This window comes from Alexandromys fortis, unplaced genomic scaffold (assembly GCF_014885135.2).
Source record: "Alexandromys fortis isolate MF-2015 unplaced genomic scaffold, M_Fortis_MF-2015_v1.1 scaffold_52, whole genome shotgun sequence".
NCBI classification, from domain to species: domain Eukaryota; kingdom Metazoa; phylum Chordata; class Mammalia; order Rodentia; family Cricetidae; genus Alexandromys; species Alexandromys fortis.
Genome location: NW_026067929.1, coordinates 552,855 through 572,506, shown reverse-complemented (window position 1 = coordinate 572,506; position 19,652 = coordinate 552,855). Strand labels below are relative to the sequence as shown.

Here is a 19,652-nt window from a genome sequence, read left to right as displayed (position 1 = left end):
TCCGCCAGCCTCGTCTCCGGGGGCCTTGGTGCTCATATTTTAAATTCACGGAAATTCCCTTAGACAGCTCTTACAAGAAAATACTAGGCCCAGAAAAGAAAATACTACGAGAAGTCAATGGGTTAAGTGGGAACTCTGCACATGCGCACAGCCAATGGGATGCATGAAAGGCAAATGCCACTTTGGGGAGATGTCAGGAGAGGGAGGCCACTGACTTGTTACCTCCGCGCGGGTTTTACCCGCTGTCACCTGGCAGCAGCTTGCATGGGACGCTGGTCACCTTGTAACTTGCAAACCGGTTTCCTCAGTCCTCCCCATGTGACCACCTACAGCACCACACAAGGCTAGATAAAGCGCCAGAGGTGAAAGCGTCAGTGTAGCAGAGGGATGTGTGGCGTGCACCAGCTATCGGGGCAATGTGGAGGATCATCTCTGTGATGCGCGGAGGCAGGGTAGAACCGTAGAAGCAAGCCTTTACCTCTGGATCCACTTTGCCCGTTATTCTGTCAAAGCTCTTTGCAGGAAGACCTTCATTTCCGGGAGGCAGCTGTCTTCCAGGTAGAATGTGGCTCAGGCTGGGTGTAGGACCCCTGATGTAAATAAAAACAAATTGAACATCTTTGATACCGAAAGCCTGGCATGGGCCCAGAAACTAAGCAGTCGCTATCAGCAAAGTGAATTTTGACAGCTTTCTGGAAAAGCTGTGAGTCTTAATGTTTACATTCAAAAGGCGTAAGACTATGTTGCCCAGAACCAGCCAATGGGAAGGGTGGAGAGATTCAGCACTGGGAGGATGGTAATATGACTAGGCCAGAAACACTGGGAAGCTTGATGCCTAGGAACACACATCAGAGGCTGTCCTAGACCAATCCCGAGATCAATAAAGGCCACCTGGTGGGTCAGGCCCCAGGCCTGAGGGATGAAGTAAGGGCATGAAGTCTGACCATCAGCTAAAGAACCTGTTGCACCTGAAGGATCTGATGAATTTGGTTGAGCAAGCCACACCTTGGTAGAGGACTGGACCCTCTGTCTCCCTGACCAGCAGAGTAGAAATCTCCACATGCAGTGTATCCCTATGAACACATGGACCCATGTCTTAGCTGACTCTAAGAGTGGATAACATTGCCCATGGAAGTACAGTTCTTCCCATGATCCGTGAGGGGAAGAGAAGTTTGGAGGGATTCAGTGGTGGAACTGTATGCATTATTGTAAGCGGATACTATACATTTGTTTCCCAGCTACCCAGACTCTAATAATCACACAGACACTATATTAATTACAACACTGTTTGGCCAATGGCTCAGGCATATTTCTAGCTAGCTCTTACATCTTAAATTAGCCCAGTTTTATTAATCAGTGTATCACCATGAGATGGTGGCTTACTGGTAAGTTCTGGTGTCCTTCTCCTTCAGCAGCTACCTGGCGTCTGCCTGACTCCACCCACTTTCTCCCTGCATTCACTTTAGTTTTCCCACCCAGCTGATTCTGCCCTGCCATAGGCCAAACCGGCTTCTTTATTAATCAATTGTAATAAAATATATTTACAGCATACAGAGGGGAATCCCACACCAGGTGCACAAGCTTCCAGCTACACACCTACACACACACACACACACACACACACATGCACTACACAGACATATCTAAACAAGCACATATATGCACGCACACACACACACACATACAAGTTACTTAGACAATGAAGACTAAAACAACCTTAGTCTTTTATTGAACCAGTTGACAGTTCTATAAACAAGAGACTCTGTGATGTCCAGAGCATCAAGTAATCCCTGCTCCCCCTACCCCCATGCAGAAATATTCTCTGGCATTTCTCATGAAAACCTTGTGCAGATGACCAGCTTCTGTTGAAATGACCTTCCCGACCCAGATGACTTGCCATTTCCATCTTGCTGCAGCAGAAGGCCCAGCCTCTCAGGAGAAGGTGCCTCTGCGACAGCTCCATGCACAGAGCAGTGCAGTTGCATGGGTTTCCCCTCCTGCTGACAAAAGCCATCGACAAAACCCTCGAACCTCTTGCTGACTAAAGAAAAGTCATCTGCTCAGAGGGAAGCTGGCCAGGACACAGTGTGCTGCTCAGACAGGATAGAAAACTACACTGCACAGAACTCGCAGAACTATAATAAGCATGCACACGCATGTATGTCATGTTTGCCTTTGGGTCAGTACAGGTATGAGCCGCCCAGGCAGGACTACTTAACAGGCTGAGTCTTGGTTCACACAGAAAACGCAAAGACACATAGCTTTCTCATTATTGTGTGGCTCAGCAAGTGCTGCAGTGAGCCATGCAAAACAACAAAGAACCCAAGTCAGCCTTGTCCTTTGCCTCTCTTGGCCATACAGAGAAAGAGGGAAGTGAGCTTTCATTGGTAGGCTACAGCTTGTTTAGCCTACTGAGAAGAATGATAGTGTATTTTTTAACGAGTGTTCTTTGAAGGAATTAAAATATTAATGGCTCACTCTGGAGAGAAGGAAAGCAACACAGAGGAAGGAGCAGATGCTTTGCCTGGACTTCTTGCCTGTGGGTCTTGAGCAGCAAAACCTCCGTAGAGAACATGCCAGGAGGATGGTGCCTAGGTGACTTGCTTTTAAGCTTTTGGCTGATCCCTTGGTGAGAGACCACCCCCAATGACCTACTGTGACATTTCAAGACAAGTCTCTAAATGGAAAACCCTCAGGGTGCCTACTCTTGTGTCCCCTTGCCCATATTGGAAGAGAGGAAAAACGAAATATCAGCAGAGTTTCTGTGCTCTGGAGAGGAGGTCTGGGGAAAAGGATGGGGAAATGGTAAGTTACTGGATTCTATCTTACAGAGCAACACAATGCCTTTGACCACAGAAAGCCAGTGCCTTTGTCCTGAAAAGATGATTTTTCTAGTGACATACCAACCTGTCCTGTTTGAATGTAAAAATATTCTTAAGAAAACAAATATTGGTAATAAAAATATTTGAATTAAAATTAAAGAAATAATTGACTTCAATTTGGAGAGCCCAATCCCAAGGGATCATGGGAATAATGTACAGTCAGAACCACACAGATTCATTCTACACTTGATAACAGAAGAACCACATCTTGTCAGACCGCCATGTTAAATGAATGTGCCTTCAGAAGATTGATAAGAGTCAGGGCTCACCATTCAGTGGAAGACTGGTCAATGGTAACACCTGCAGTCTGCATGGGCAAGTCATGGCCCTGGAATCAGCCTGAATATGGGCCCTCATGAGCCATGGGGGCAGCTTTATGTAGACATTGTTTGTTTACAACTGGGCGATGGACTTCACCTAGTTACTATGTGAACGGTTACAGCTCAAGGCACTGGCTTTAGCCCACCCAAATGAAGTTGTTGTCTGTGGTTTCCCCATCAAAACTCCTCCAAAGACAGGATATGAGACAAACAGACTCTTTGCATCCCCCACCATGGGGAGGAATGGGGACCATCTTCCCCAAGAGCCGCTTGACTCTCCTTCTAACGTGAACACCCATTTTCACAGATGTCATACTCCTTTAAAAAAAGGTGGCAAAGGGAATGAAAGACTGCATAGTGCACAGCGTGCAAAGAAAGCACAGCCTGGAAGAGATGTCCCCTTGGGCTATCAGAATTAAATGGGGATTGCAGAAAGATTTTTAGAGTGTCAAAGGAGTGCTTGAGCACCAAAAGCCATCCATATTGATAGTGAACTTTGATAATTGTAACTATATCAGAGATATGTGTGTTGAATTCCACCCCTCAAAATCACAGATGGGTGTACGTCAAACTTCTGAAAATATTTGGGGTTCCAAATGGAAGTTTTTTTTAGGTAAACCAAAGCCATGTGCTGTAATTGTTGTATGCACAAGATGTTTGTTGTTGTTTCCTTAAATATTTCATGCTCAAGGAGATTGGGTACAATTTTTACTAAAATTTCCCTGTCACCAGCTTTTCTTCTTAGGAATAAGATATATTTCCCAGGGGAAAAAATCAACTTCAGTCCCATGGTTTAAGCTGGTTTCAAACTTGGTCGAAAAATTCTTTTAGGGTTGAGAAAGTGACTGTGTGTTTGCTCATGCCAAAATACCTGAGTTCAGGTCTCAACAGCCCACATAAAATCAGGAAATAATATCATCTCTAATCCCAATGGTAGGGGTCTGAAAACAGGGCACTCATTGGCTGGTCAGGCCAGCCAGTTCAGCTGAAACAAAAATAGAGACTTCAAGTTCAGTCAGAGGTCCTGTCACAAAAATAAGGTGACGAACAACAGAGAAAGATGCCTGACATCAATCTCTGGTTTCCACATGTTCACTACACACCACACACACACACACACACACACACACACACACACACACATACACACACTTATTTTTCTACCATTACTTTCCATTGTGGATAACTAAGCAAGGTGAGGGGACATCTGGCTGCAATGGGCTTCATCCTTGAGAGACGTTTTGCCCGTGAGAAGGTATCCAATCTTGTTTCCTGGCTGCTATTTCCAGTCTTTTTCTCACTTGTATAACTGAGTTCCCATCGGCAGTGTACTAAGTGAGAGACTCTCCTCCACACATCCTTAGCTAAGTCTTAGGCAACTCTGGTTACTCGGACATAAGGAGCTGCATAAATATTAAAGAGACAGAAAGAAAACATTACACAGGTGAAAGTTAATTGCACAAGAACCCAGCGAACCCAGCGAACTGCAAATGAAGGGAAAACTTGCTCATACCTAGCCTTGGATGAGAGAGCCCAGAGCAGCTGCAGCTGCTACTTGAGCTGTGACTGCCTGCAATGCCTTCCAGATCCCACCATGAGCTGGGGGACAAGGCAGAGTTTTATAATCCCTCTTTTGCTGTGGGACATTGAAAAAAAAATGGTCCTGCTTACTGTGAATGTAGTAGAGATTTTATAATGATCTCTCATCATTTGCAGTTTTATATAATCATCCATGTGTCCGCTAACACTACCATGGCCTCTAAGAGGATGCAGCCTGAATAATAAAAACCCAGAGACAGATATCGGGGTTCAAGCTGAAGATCAGAAAAGCAAAGCAGTCAGCCACCAGAGAGTTCTTACCTTTACCAAGACTGGGACATTCTGTCATCAGTCTGACTGCAGACTGATTGCAGCCTGAGACCCTGAGCTCCTGTCTCCTCCAGTCTTATATTCCTCTCTAGTGCTGGTATTAAAAGCTGTGCACTACCACTGCCTGGCCTCTAGTGTGAACTGCTGGGATCAAAGGTGTGTGCCCCCACTGTCTGGCCTCTATGGCTAACTAGTGTGAACTGCTGGGATTAAAGGTGTGTGCCCCCACTGTCTGGCCTCTATGGCTAACTAGTGTGAACTGCTGGGATCAAAGGTGTGTGCCCCCACTGTCTGGCCTCTATGGCTAACTAGTGTGAACTGCTGGGATCAAAGGTGTGTGCCTCAACTGCGTGGTCTGCATGGCTAACTAGTATGGCTAGCTTTGTACTCTGATCTTCAGGCAAGCTTTATTTATTAAATCGCAAATAAAATATCACTATAGACAGGTGCTGCACCATGCTCCAGGGAATCCTACTATTGACTACCACAAATTATTTTCGCTATTCAAGATCAATTTGCTCAGAACTTTCCAGTTCTAGTTCAAGTATCAATTAAAAAGTGTCACAAGCCAATTCCGCAACAGGAAGTGGTTATCTGCACCTCGGAAACTGTTTGGCATTCTAGCCTCTGGGTTGGCGCCACCACAGCTGTCAACATGACCCTACCTAAGATGCAGATTCTTGGACTCCACCATAATCTTGCCCAAACAGAAAATGGAGAGGAGGCTGAAGGCACGTACCCTGTGATGAAGGTCTCCAGAGGCTCTTCAGCTCTTCTCCAGGAGCTGGGACAATGAGCAGTGTCTGGGGAAAGGTATACGAAGATTACAATTCACCCAGAGTGGAAAGTCCAAAGCCAGCCTCCACTTCCCTCTCCTCTCTCCCTTCCTTTCATCTTCCCTCCCTCTTCTGCTGTCTCCTCTCAGATTCCTCCCTACCCCAAGTTGAGTAACTCTCTTGAACTGTAGACTCCCTGTGCATAGGCATGAAGTCAGCCATCCAAGGGCTTGCCTCTCCTGCAGATAGGCAAGGTGCAGCAGGACTCTCCTGCAGACAAGCAAGGGGCAGCATGCCTCTCCTGCAGACAGGCAAGGGGCAGCATGCCTCTCCTGCAGACAGGCAAGGGGCAGCATGCTCTTTTGCTGGGCCTGAGAGCTGGAATACCCTCCATCTGCTGGCAGTGGCAGTGTCTTCATTCGGTGAACAATAGGCCTTTCAGAATCCCCCCTTCAACAGACTCTGCGCAGATGAACTGACAGTTTCAGGTCTTCTTGGTACTGGTGCAAAACGCCCGATGCTTCCTTGGAGACAGTTAGTCTCTGACTTCTCAGGTGCTAAGCATGCCTAATTCCCTGTTATCGCTATGGCCACCGTTAATCTCTCCTTTCATAAATGCAGTGCTGTCTGCCAATTTCCCCGAGATTATATTTGCAAACTCAAACCAAAACTGGGAAGAGCACAGAAACCAGCCTAGCTTCAGATGGGGCTGCAAGAGCAGCCACTCCGAATCTCCCCAGGAGGAGATAACCAACAAAGGAATCCTTAACACCTGGGAACAGCAAGATCCTGGTCCACCACCGAGTCTCCATGCTGAGAACTGAACAAGCAAGTAACAGCTCTAAACCAGGGATGGAAAGCCCAAAAATATCCTTAAATGTTCCAAGCGGAAGTAATTCACAACCAGACGAGTCGGGTAGCTTAAGAAAGAGGCAAGAAGAAAAACTCTGAGTTTTAGGATTCCCTTGTGAACAGCTCAGAGGGTACCTACCACACAGAGCCCAGCAACATGGAAACACACTCAACCAAGGGTCTGTCCCCTAAACCTGTGTCCCAGCATACACTAGGGCAGGCCCTACTTTGCAAATCCTTGCCGAGGTTGTAATGTCAAATTTTGGAGGAGGTGGTAGGTTGTCTGAGAGGCTGTGCCTATGAAATTTCAGCCAGAAGTCATGGGGACTCCCAACTGCCTACTGCTTGGGGCACTGCCCACCCCTCCACCCTACTCCAACCCCCCATTTAGCAGGAGTAAATGAACACACAGGAGTATAAACCAACAATGCAGATATCTGAAGAGGGCAGGGGGAAGGAGCAATGCTCCCCAGAAACTTGAACTCACCTAATGTGACTTCCTCCACAACCCCCTGTTTTGAATCCAGGCTGACTCCAAGCGGAGGTTAGCAGACTAGGAACGCTGCCTCTCAGCTTTTGTACAAGTCACCACAGGAGCCAGAGTCAAAACCACACCATTCTGATCAACAGGACACATCTGCGGTGAATCCATCCACACAGAAGTAATTAGTTTCCTGGTGGTGTTTTTACACTGGGGGCTTAATGCAGGACCCTATTATATAAACAAAAACTCCCAGACAGCTCCAACTGCCTGATACAAAATAAATCAGATGGCAGAAGAGGGTTTGGCCTAGCGCTGCTACAGGCAATGACTTGTAATGAGGTACCCCAACACTAATTACGAAGCTTATTAAAGAGAATTGTCAAACTTGTACTAAAGTGCACACTATAATCGTGTTAAAGTAGGCGGGCCTGGAGAGCAAACAGCCCTCAGTCACCCTGTGTGGCAGAACGGGACGCACCAGTATCATCAGTCTGTGGATCAAATCACAGAAACAATATTATCGTGCCTGGCAAATTGGTCAGGCTAAATCTGATGGCGAGACAGGTGAGAATCCCAACAGCTTGGTGATAATTCACACATCAGAGCTTCTCCGTTCCCGAACATCTGCCAGGGAAGAGCTCGGGAAACTGTCGGGAGCAAACACCGCCAACACAGTGTTTTATTATTAAACTTATTCTGAGGCTTCTCTGAGGTTGCAGAAGCAATATTTCAATGTACTCTTTCAGGAGGGAAGGGAAAAAAAGATTAATAAAGATGTTAGGAAGCTGAACTGCTGTGAGATGTGTTTAATTATTCCCCACAGGACTGCCCCAGCAATCTGCTGACATTTAGCCCCGACCTTGCAAATCCTCAGTAAATATTAATATATCAACTCAAACAGGGGCCGTTGTTTTATTGGTTCACAGAGCTCGGAGAGATTCGCCACAGCGGTGAAAAATACTGTGTGGAACCGAGAGAGACGGGCCGCTTTGATTTCCCCTTCTGCTGCACACGTGAGCTAGGGGCAGCAACGAAATGGCAACGCGGCTGCCTCTCTGCCGCAGACACCGAGCGACACTTCAGATGGCTTCGCCTCCCTTTGTACGGCCTGCTGGAGTAATCCCAGAACCACGGTGGCCAGCGATTAGAGGGCAAAGCAGAAGGGACTGCTAGAGAGAAATCTCACCTCATTATCTGGGAGCGAGCAGAGGTTTTAACAAGACAGGTGTCTAGTTGCTCCACCAGTCTCTCCTACTTTGCCATCAGAGTGAACCCAGAACAGGTCAGCCAGACCTTGGGGCCTAGACTCAGCCATCAGGCCCCATTTCACCTTCAAAGGCCTTTTGTGGCCCCCAATTCTCAGGACTGCCTGTGCCTATTTGAAACTGGATATGGCCTGCCAAATGGGGTTTTCTTAAAGAGACAATAGTCCTTAGAATGATGGCTCCTTTTGTAACATTCCTTTCAGGAGGGTTATATTTTTAATTGTTTTCTTTGCCAATGCCTCAAAATTAGACATCTATTACCGATTTAATGTCCCCCCATTAGTCTCAAGTCCCTGAGGGCTGCAGGCTTGCTGTGAACCCCGGAGGCCCCCCAAAGTTCGCGGGTGCAAACCAGGGGCTGCTGAAGTGCACTTGGCTTTCAGATGTATGCACTGCTGAGCTAATGTGTGATTAATTTTATTCATAAAAATGTTAATCACTTCATTGTGAGATCTTTTTAACATTCAGGGCAGCCCGCACCTTCTTCGTCCCTCTTACCCACCCTCTCACAGCCGTTTTTAATATTTCCTGACATTGTTGGAGCTTTCCAAGGAACCATCCATTAAGCATGCACTTAAATGTCAGTAACAAGCACAACAACGAACAAACAAGCCAACGGGAGGACACAAGAAAGACTCCAAGACTGACAATGACCAGCTCCGTCTGGTCTTCTACTGCGTAGTCTGACCCCAGCACTTAGGCCCTCAAAGAGCCAACTGGAGAAGAGCTAGGGGAGAGATCAGGCTACTTTCTTCCATATTGGAGGGGACGAGGAGAAAGAAAGAAATGAGAAGATGAATTTGGAATAGGAATTCAAGATAAAAAGCCTTCTGTTTAGGAGATTTAACCTGGGGTACGACTCTGCCGTTGTGGGTCCAGAAGCCTCCTGGGCATGATAGACGGAGGAAGTAGCCTTAGCTTGTTTATCCCTGCCTCAGCCTTCTCTTCAGCCTAACCCCTTGTCCAAGCGATATACTCAAAAAGCTGGGAAAAGTATTGGGGGACCATCAGTGGCTTATTTAAGAAAAAAAGAGGGGGCAGGTACCATGCCCAAAGAGTGACTTCCTGCACCGAGTTTCATACCAACGCCAAAGAGTCCTGTGTGGGACTCATCCCTACTTAGACCCTTGTGCCAGGAGGAGACAGCTCACTCTGTGTGTCCTTCCAGACTGGGGGCTGCTCTTCTCTCGGCTACCCCACTTCAAACAACCTTAGGGTTTGAGGCTGCACAAGGGTGCTCCACCATGGTGGCCGGGTGACTTTCGAAGCTTCCCTCATCAATGAAAATGACTGCTAAAATTTGCTGCTTTGGTATAAAGTCCATAGCTATAGAAATTGCTCATTTGAATTTAAAGCATTTCCAACAGCCCCTAAGAGGGTAGGACTGGAGCTGAGCTTGCTGAACTGACCCAGAATCACTTGGCCTACAAACCCCCTGAGCAGGTACCACCTTCTCGAGCAGGAAGGGGGTCTGCCTCCAGTCACCAGGCGGTCACCAGTCTCCGGGATACAAAGGCCTCCAGCAGCCCCTACGGGGTGACCTTTGGAGGCCTTTCAACTTTAGCTCTGGAGCCATAATTAGAGCAGGCCTGCTCCATGGGGGCAAGCTGGAGTCTGCAAAGCTCAGACAGCAGCTGAATGGCTCCTGGGATCACTGCAGGGTCTGAGAGGAGATTGCAGATGAACACTCACCGCTAGCTTCAACACAGAACCCTTCCTTGAGCAGGAACTACAAGGAGCCTTTGAGGTGGGGCTGTCTCATTCTGGGCATCTCACACCCTAGCTCACCCACAGGCCATTAAGAAATCCTTCCAACTGAGCGGGCTCTGTCACCATTTTCATGGCCAACACCACGGCCGATTCATTTCGCATGTCCTTCGAACAGCTTCCACATCCTTACTCCCCCTCACTGCCCACCAACCTGGAATCCTGTACCCTAAAGTCTCCCTGTCCTACTCAGGAGACTCAGGAACCTGACGGACTCCTCCCACCGTGTTCCAAAGTCAGGGATGCCTAGAAATTGGTCTGGCCTTGCAAATCCCTGCAGCTGGCGTTCTCCAAAGACATGGTTGCCCTACCATGTGCAGTGTCCTTTTCTAGACCCTACTCCACCTTGTCAAATCTCCGCCTTCCCTCTCTTCAGCCTTTCCATTTGCAGTAACTGTTGGCGAATTGCAGTGGGAATACATGTCCTGTTCTATATGCCTCTGAACTTCTAAGCCAGTGTCTTTGCCCCTCTATCAGAAGAAGCACTTCCTGGTTCTCTGCACCCCGAGGGAAGGGAGAGAAGTGGTCAGGGGTTGCACCGAGCTTCCACTCCTGAAACTTGGAGGATCTGGGAGACAGACTCAAAGCCAGACCCAAGGCACCCCCAGGTGCTGTGTCTGGCCCTGTCCTCCCTCCCTTTCTTTCTCCTTCAGTATTTTCTGCCCACGTCTGGACCACAGGACAAGTGAAACTCGGCAGGGCATGATTCATTGGGTGGCACCCTTCCGAGCCGAGGCCCGTATGACATTAATCAGTGTCAGACTGCTATAATGGAGATATGAATATGAATTCTCCATATTGCGGGGAGATAAATGTGCTTTTATATAATGGATCAGAGGAAAGAGGGGTGGGTGGGAGCAGGGAGACCGCAGAAGTTCCAGCAGGTCAGCCAAGGGTGCTGGTGCCCACTCACTCCACAGGAGCCTGGCTGGGAGGGCTAGCCTAAGCCCTCAAACTTGAGGCCCTGGTCTAGAGCTGTTTCTCCTCCATCCACGTTTTCCAGCAAACTTCCAAAGAAGCTCCGTAGCAAAGAGTCTGTCCAGAACACTGCATGGCCTCTCCTCAGGGAGGAGGGGTGCCCTAGGCGGAGACCACCAGTACTGTGGGGAGTCCTAGCCGCTGTGGCCACATTTCCTATCACACAATTGCTGCCTTGGGGGTTGTGGGGTGGAAGTATCCTCACAGGCAAAAACTTCCCCAGAAGCTTCTGGGGCTCTAATGTTAGAAGCCAAGGTGGGAAACTCCTGAGCCTCCATCACAAGGATACATTTAGCAACAGTAGAGAAAGATGTCTGGGTTCCACCCCCACCCCCAGAACCACCACAACAGAAGACTGGTTCTTGGGGGAAGCCAGACTGCCCAGTCTCACCTTCTAGAGGGAGGGACTCCAGTGCTGCTAAGATCCTGGCAGCTGAGAGTCTGCTAGTTTAGCCATTTTGGCACATGACAAATATCTTACGGAGGAAAAAATAAAAGGACGGTGTGTAGGCACTTAGGCAATTGTCAGATTCGGAGGTGTGAACATGAAGACCCTTACCTGTCTGTGTTGGCAGAGTTCGTCTAAGTCAGTCTGCTGCTTCCCGCAGTCACCAAAACCGATCTCCAAGCCTGTTTTGAAGTTCTGAGCAGCACACAACAGTGCCCGGGCACCCCATTCCTCACTCCAGACACAAGGCATGCTGGTCAGGTTTCTTTAGAGATGCAGTTTCACAGGGCCCCCATTCCATAGCCTCTGGGGTGGACAGAGGTCCAGGGATAGGAGGCTCCATGCAGCCTCTGCAAGGAGGACTGTAAAAAGGTACTTTTGACTCAGCAAATCCCATCAGGATACTGAACACAAAGCTTACAATCCAAGGCCCACTTTTGCCTCTAAATGCCAGTGGCCTGGCAGCCCCCCAGACACACACCACACACACATGCTCACACACATGATTGATCCCAGGAACAAGCACTAAGCCTTGTCACTACAAATCCATGCTCTTGCCCAGGGAGTTCCAAGGCCCAACTGTCCCAGGGTTTCAAGGAGCCTTATAAACATTGCCAGTAGGGGTCAAGGCCCCATTCTGCTTTTGGACCATAGAGGGCGCCTCGAGCTTGTCCATTCAGACCTAGGAGCTCCCAGTAGCTTAGCAGAGGGCGTCTATGGGACCCAGGTCCACCTATCTTGGCTACCCAGCTCCTCAGCTGCTCTGTCACCCCAGAATCCAAGCACTGATGCGTGAATGCACGTGCAGTATAGTCACTTGCCTGGGCAGCGGCTCTGAGCCTCTCTCCAGCCTGAAGTTCCAGAAGCCCAGTCCTTAACCAGCTGGTGGACAAGGGTGGGAAGAATTGAGGAGAAAAGGGAAAATGCCCCGAGTGCGATGTGGCCGTGGCAGCGCATGAAAATGCCTCCTGATTCTCGAGGCAAGCAAGGAGCAGTGGTGAAAGTCTTCCCCTTCTCAGCCCAGCGGTGCACACACAGACTCTTCCCAGCAGCCTGGGAAAGAGCAAGTCTCTAGCGGCTGGAAAGAGCTGAGCCCGAGCAGGGGAGGGGCTACACAACTTCGACTTTCCAGACTAAACCTGCTCATCACCACCACCGCCCCCCTGTCGCCTCCGCAGTTTGCATCCCCCTTCGGCAGTTTTAATGTTTGCTTGCACATTCGTCACGAAGCCCGCAACCATCAGAGTCCCAAAAGTCCCTGCTCTGAGTTGGCAAATCCTCCCCGCGCTGCTGGAGAGTGCTGGACGCGAAGAGCTCGAGAAGCCGCAAAGCTGGAGTGGTTGGACTCCTAACTCTCAGCCCTGGTTTTCAAAGCTCGCCGGATGCCAGTTCCTCCCCACATCGTTGCTACGGTCGCTTCCAGCCTCCTCCAGCCCAATTCCAGCATCTAGGGAACTATTTATTCGTGATTTCAGTTGGTCGCAGATCGTCCCACCCGGGTTTAGAGGAGCGCGCTTCGGGAACCCACCAGAACTCTGCCCTCCCTCCCCAGCCCCCGCCCCGCAGCCCGCCCTGGCGCTTGTGCCTCTTTCTCAGAAGCCACTGCCGCATCTTGAATCACAAGCGCAGGGAACCCCGAAAGCCAGAACCCACAAACCATCTCGCTCGCCTTTATGAGGATCTTAATGAGCCTTCCGTTTTCTCCTCTTTACATTTAACCAAGTAAATAAACACATTGTGAGCAATATTTCATACTCCATTAAGTCATCCCTCTGCCCAGAAAACGACCCTCCGCCAAAACGCACTGCACACACAACTAGTGAGTAATTGATTTCGAGCCCGAAGCTCCCCTTTGGGAGTATGATTGGGAATTCTCTTCATTTTCCCCCATTTTGATCCACTTTAAAACATCGTTTTTGTAAACTGCCTAAAATTGAACCCACTTACGTTCTGAGAAAGGCTGCTCCAGATAAATGCTTGTCTAAGCGTGGCAAAGAATTAAACTGCCAACAAGAAATTGGCCTAGGAGCAAAATGAACCAATTCAACCACCACCACCACCACCACGGAAGGACTGTATATGCCTGACAGTAGTTTATTTGCTGTTAACGCTGTTCCAAGGCCCTACTCCCAAAGGAACCGCGTTGGCATAACCATGGGCCCCTGGGCTCTGCCCAGGATTTCAAGATAGCACACACCCTTACCTCCCCCCAAAACGCATGAGCACAGGGACAAACAGCTGCAGCAGCGTGAGCATTATTTCATTTAGTTTATTAGACAAAAATATATGATTTAAACAAGTTCGCTGACGCGCTATTTACAATCTGAAATCACGCTATATACAGAAAGGGAGAGGGGGGGGAAAGAAACAAAGAAAAGAAGACACAAACACGGGTGGAGGGGGCGGATTTACCGAATCGGATAATCAACCCGAGCAGCAGGCAGAGGCTGCCCACCCCTCGAGCGCTTAGGCGGGATGAGCCCCTTTCCGCAGAGAGCGATGCGTGAGAATCGCTGACGCCGCCGTCACACGTTTGTCCTTTACACAAGTCTCAAATATTTGTCTTAATTCCTCCCTCGTCTCCTCCCTCCCCCAACCCCTCCCCCCTCCCTTCCCTCGCAAAAGTAAAAGGCGACCCTTAATCAAGCAGACGGGAGGGCTGCGAGGATCCGAGGCGTTCCCTCCTGCGGGGCCAGCGAGCTGTACGAGAAACACAGCAAGAAGACACCAGCAATAAGTAGACTTATCAAGCGCCACCTCGCCTAGGCTTCTTCAGGCAGAGCGGGGCTGGAGCTAGACCGCTGCCCGTCAGACTCCCCGCTCCTGGGAACTGGACTGAGCTAGATGGATAGTGCTATTCAATTACTCCAATTAAGACTACAGGACAGGACCCTCACTGCCACCCCAGCTTTGCTCCATCCCGCCCCAGGGCAAAAAGCAAAAAGCACTCACTTGTCGCGCACAGGCTGGAAGGGTGACTTTAACTGCTGTGGGGGCGAATCCGACCTGGGGACTAGGTCTCTCTCTGCGAGGGAACAGAAGATGCGCAGGGTTAAGAGAGGGGTATAGGTAGTGGGGTGAGCCGGTTGGAAGGGCCCCTATACGCAGACTCCTCGCTAAGGCTCATTTCATGAGACCAACGTCTGTCCCTACCCCTCCATGAGACAAGCCCATACATATAGGTACAGCTCAGCACCTCAGAGAGACCTAGGCCTAGCTACTTGCATTAATAGTCACCCCTACCCACCACCACTGACACTATCCCTTGTCTGACACCAAGTGAATGCAACCTTTTAACTAGGTACCTGGAAGCGCAGGACTGCTACGGGCGGAGGCCTTGTCACCGTGGAGCACCCCAGTGGCAACCTGGACAGGCGGCTGTGGAGGTGGCGGTGCGGGCAGGTGTGGGCCGTGTGGTGCGGCGTGTGGCGCTCCAACGCCCAGGAAGGAGCGCATGTTCAGCAGCGAGCCCTGTGCCAGGAACGCGCCGTTGGTCCAGTTGGAAAACTTGCCTATGTGGCAGGTGTACAGTCCGTGGCTGGGCAGAAAGGCCGGGTGTTGCAGAGGCGCGCCGCTGGGAGGCCCGTGCGCGCTAGGATGGCTGGAGGGTGGTGGTGGAGATGCCTTGGGCACGCCATCGGGGCTAGTGGCTGTCTCAGCCAGTGACCAGATCTTGGGCTTGCTATTCGGCGCGCCCTGCAGGCCTACCGCCGAGGCGCCAGGACTCAGCAGGCGCGTGCTGCCTGGCTCTGAGACTTCCTTAGGCAGGCCCAAGGGCGAATCTTGGGACTTGAGTGCCTCCGCGGCCGACAACGGTGAGCCCTGGTCCCGAGCTAGGGAGGGAGGGGCTCCACGTGCCCTAGGAACTTCAGCCTTGTCCTCCTCATCTTCATTGCTCTGGTCGCCATCACGCTCGTCGATCTGGTCGATGTCAATGCTCTCCAGGTCGATCTCCTCATCGTCCTCAGTCTTCTCCGGGTCGCCCTCTGTGTCGCTGCCAAAGAGGGCGCCGTCTTCCTGGTCCTTGCTGCGCGCCCCCCACGTCACCTTGTTCTCCTTCTTGAGGCGGCGGCGGGCATTGGCAAACCAGGTGGAGACCTGTGTGAGGGTCATCTTGGTGATGATGGCCAGCATGATCTTCTCTCCCTTGGTGGGGTACGGGTTCTTGCGGTGCTCGTTGAGCCAGGCTTTCAACGTGCTGGTGCTCTCACGGGTGGCGTTTTTAGGTCGCCCGGGATCCCCGTATTGGAACTGGCCATAGGGATAATAAGCAGGCGTTGTGTGGGCTGCGAAGGTGGCTGGGTGCACCCCTGGGTTGTCCTTGAGTTCATACTGAGAGCCCTGAAGCAACCACAGACCGAGAAAGAAGAGAGAGAGGGGAAATGGAGGGAGAGAAGAGAGAGGAGAAATGAGTTTCAGCAGCTAGGAAAGGAAGATCCACGCTTCTGTGGACCCTGGGGGCTTCTAGGGCACCTGATTCACCGGGCTCAAAAAAGGAAAACACACACACACACACACACCACTGTTTGGAGAGCCAAGGAAGCTGGAGTCTTAAACTGGATTGTTGGCACTCGATCTCCACTAAACAGGGCTTTTCTGCTGTTGTTCACTCTAGAAAAACTTAAAGAAGTCCTTGAATTTTAGAGCACAGCTAATCCCTGCCCCCTCCCAGGGGTCTTCCCAGGACCTGGGTCCCAGACACCAACCCTTCACAAAATTCAGGTTTCCAAGTTCAGTTTACACTAGCTGGAGGGGGAAACCTTTTATGTAGGCTGCTGAAACAGTTTCTGCAAAGTGAAGCACCCAGAAAGCAGGGCCCCTCCTTCCCACCCTGAAGGACTCAATCAAAAGAACCATCCAGGGCGTTTTTTCAGTCAAAACTCACTACTAATTCAAAATGAAAGTAAATGCTCCTTCAGCCTCCCAAATTATTCTGCGAATAATGGTTCACTCGCACTTAGAGGTCTGTAGCGGTGACAGGTAATTTAAAAATTGTAATGCTCATCATTCTCAGCAACGGTGGCAAAACGCTTTTAAAAACATACAAAAGGAGAGCTTATCCTGTAAAATACTAACGGCAGGCCCTGGAGTCACAGGCTGCAGCAGCTCGAGGGAACGGGTTCAGTCTTCTCGGCTACTTTATCTATCGCTTAAGTTTGACTTTGATCTGCGCCCGAGCAAACACAAACAGTTTGAGGCATTTAGAGGCCATGATTTATTTGCAATCAATATTCTTTTTATCATCAGTAGTAAAACACAGCAAGTCAAATTATCCCATCAGGTTTTTTTGGTAAATAACATTTTATCTTTCTAACAGCCTCATTAGGCCTCATTATTACCATAAATTGCCCAGACAGACGCTCACTCACAATTTTATCTTTTGGGTTCCAAATACCAGATCATAAAAGATTGGAAAGTTAGGCCACCACTGAGGGTTTGGGTTTAGGCTCACTCTCCAAGAACCCGGTAGGAGATCTGGAGGTAACACAAACACCTTAGGGGATAAATTTTATTTACCCTTTAGTTTAAAGAGAAAACAAAACTAAACAACAGAAACCTCCTGTGGATATTCCCCACCTCACCACAATGGGAACAGACTCTCTTTGCCCCCACATGTACACAGGCAAGATTCCCAAATGGCTCACATCTGTATTCAAAATTTCTGTTAAACATACACATGTGCGTGTACACACACACACACACACACACTCACACATCAAAAAAGAAAAAAAAACAAAATAACTTTTCATCTTCCGTTTTTTTATAAAAAGCATCCACTTGCCAAGTTAGCAAAGAAGAAGTCAGAATCCTAAGAAAGTTATAAAAGCATATTTCTTTATTTCCTCAACTAATTAGTTTAGTGATCGAGGCCCACGCGGAAAAGGCTTTTGTGGCCCGAATTCGTTTGTGCTTCGTCATTGTAAAATACACTACTCGCTTTTCAAAAGTATTTTAGTTGCCATCGTAAAGGAGAATTTTTTGGCATCCTCTCTGCGGGAATTTTTTTTTTTTGAAAGGGTACCTTGTAACTCTCTCATCGCTCCCAGAGCGTTCAGGCTGTCCGAACAAAATGGGGGCCAATCTTCCTGGTTAGGGCGCATTAGAAAGGCGACTGGCCTGACCACTGAGAAACAGGCTTTCTCTCTAAACTACAAGAAAAGTTGCGGGGAAAATGCGCCTGCTGCGTCGTTCCTGCACACTTCGAGGCCAGCCTTTTAGGGGATCTGATCTGGTCTGTTTTTCCGGAGATGGGATAATTCGGGGTTCCCGGAAACAGCACTATCCAGAAGATAGGGCGGCAGGGACCGCCTCTGGAAAACCCCTTGCCCACCTCGCAATTTGCCAGCGGCCTCAAGTTTAAGCAGTTCGACCTTCCAGTCAGACCAAGGAAAATTGATCGTTTGGAAGGGTAGACTGGCCAATGCTCCCGCGGAGAATTAAATTTACATCCCCCTCCTCCATCTGACACCCACTGGGAGCGGAGATTGGAGGGCACCATTTATTTTAAGCCCTGGGACACTGTTTCTTTAATTCTCCCTTATGTAACGCGGGAAGAGAAATGCTTTTCTTTCGGGTCAAATGAAATGAAAACTTTGGCAACTTACGAAAGTAAAGGCAAATGCCGTTTCGGAAGCCAGAATTTATGTCAACGTAGTATTTCTTAAATCTCCGATCCCTATGATCCCTACACAGTACACTAAGAGACCTCTCGGCTCTGCCGATGTCTATTGTTTGTTAGGATGTTTTTGACCGACTCCGCTAGGTTTAACCGCTTCCTTTTGGCAAAGTCGAGGGCAACTATCTCTGCTCTGCCAAAGAGAGAGAAGTAAGGTCGTCTGGGCCCCAGGGAAAGCTCAAGCAGCGCCCGGGCGAATCCGGCCGCCTGGCCCGGGCTCTGCTTGGTAAAGCGGCCCAGGCTGCGGGAACCCAGCGGGCCTGCCCTGTCACACCGGCCGCGCCAGGAGAATTCGCCCCGACCTCCGGTGCCTGCTACCGTCTTCGGCCTGCTCCTGAGGCTTTCTCCACTAGCGCGCAACCCTTTCCCAAGCTCCGGTCTTCAGCCTACCAAGACCACGGGGGTCACTGCCTGGGCCTCTGGGCACTCCTGGGTGCCCCGGGGGACACGGCCTTCGCCGCCCGATCCCCTCTGCAGGACCCTTCTCACTTCTTTCCCAGAAACTGCCTGTGGGTCCTCGGTTTCCCCGCTGGCCCAGAGGCTCCCGCTGTCCCCGAGCGCCGTGATCTCCCACCGGCGCGGGCTGGGAGGACGCGCGGGAGGCGGGAGCACTCACCATCTGCGAGAAGAGGCTCAGGTCCGCAGCATAGGGCAGGAAGGCGCTGTAGTTGGGTGCGCCCGCGTACGGTCCCGCCGCGGCATACATGCCCAACACTGAGGTAACTGCGGAGGCACCCGCTCCTGCTCCCAGCTCCGCCGTCCCCGGCCGGCCCGACGAGGCGGCGGCCGCAGCGGCCGCGGCCGCAGCCAGCACCCCAGGGCGCTCTCCACCGTAGGCGCCCGGGCCCGCGGCGCTTAGGTACTGCGGGTAGCCCAACTGCGGGAAGGACATGTCCGCGGGATTGGCGGCGACAGAGGGCAATACTAACAGCGCAGACGGGGAGACCGGCTAGGGATCGGGAGGGACGCGCGCAGGGACCGCGGGCCGCCGGCCGGGCGCACTCGGGCCGGCCCGGGGGCGGGGGCTGGTCGCTCTTCCTGGGCCCTGTGCTATTTGGCGGCGCCCGGGCTCCCGGCTGCGCCCGGATCCGAGATCCCGCGCCGACTGCGGCGGCCGCCCTCCGCTCGGCGGCGGGGCTCTCAGACACAATTTGAAGTTGATGCTTTGATTGGCATCCCCTTGAGCACAGGCCCCGCCCCTGGCTCCCCTCCCGCCCCGTCCCTGCCTCCAGCCCGCCCTCTCTGGCCGCTCCCGCCCCTCACGGCGAGCACGTGGTGCCCCGCGCCCGCGGGGCCACCTCCTCCTCTGGTGGGTATGCCAGGCCGGGCTGTTGG

The 19,652-nt window shown here is 50.7% G+C and overlaps 1 protein-coding gene across 1 annotated transcript; it reads right to left on the bottom strand.

The window, feature by feature from the left end:
- Positions 1 to 13,949: 13,949 nt before the first annotated feature.
- Irx1 (iroquois homeobox 1) lies at positions 13,950 to 19,427 on the bottom strand. The gene is made up of 4 exons (XM_050144783.1): positions 18,934 to 19,427; positions 14,947 to 15,982; positions 14,594 to 14,666; positions 13,950 to 14,341 (listed from the first exon to the last, which is right to left on the bottom strand). The coding sequence occupies exons 1-4, from the start codon at positions 19,207 to 19,209 to the stop codon at positions 14,284 to 14,286; spliced, it is 1,443 nt and encodes a 480-aa protein (XP_050000740.1). The 5' UTR covers positions 19,210 to 19,427; the 3' UTR covers positions 13,950 to 14,283.
- Positions 19,428 to 19,652: the final 225 nt, after the last annotated feature.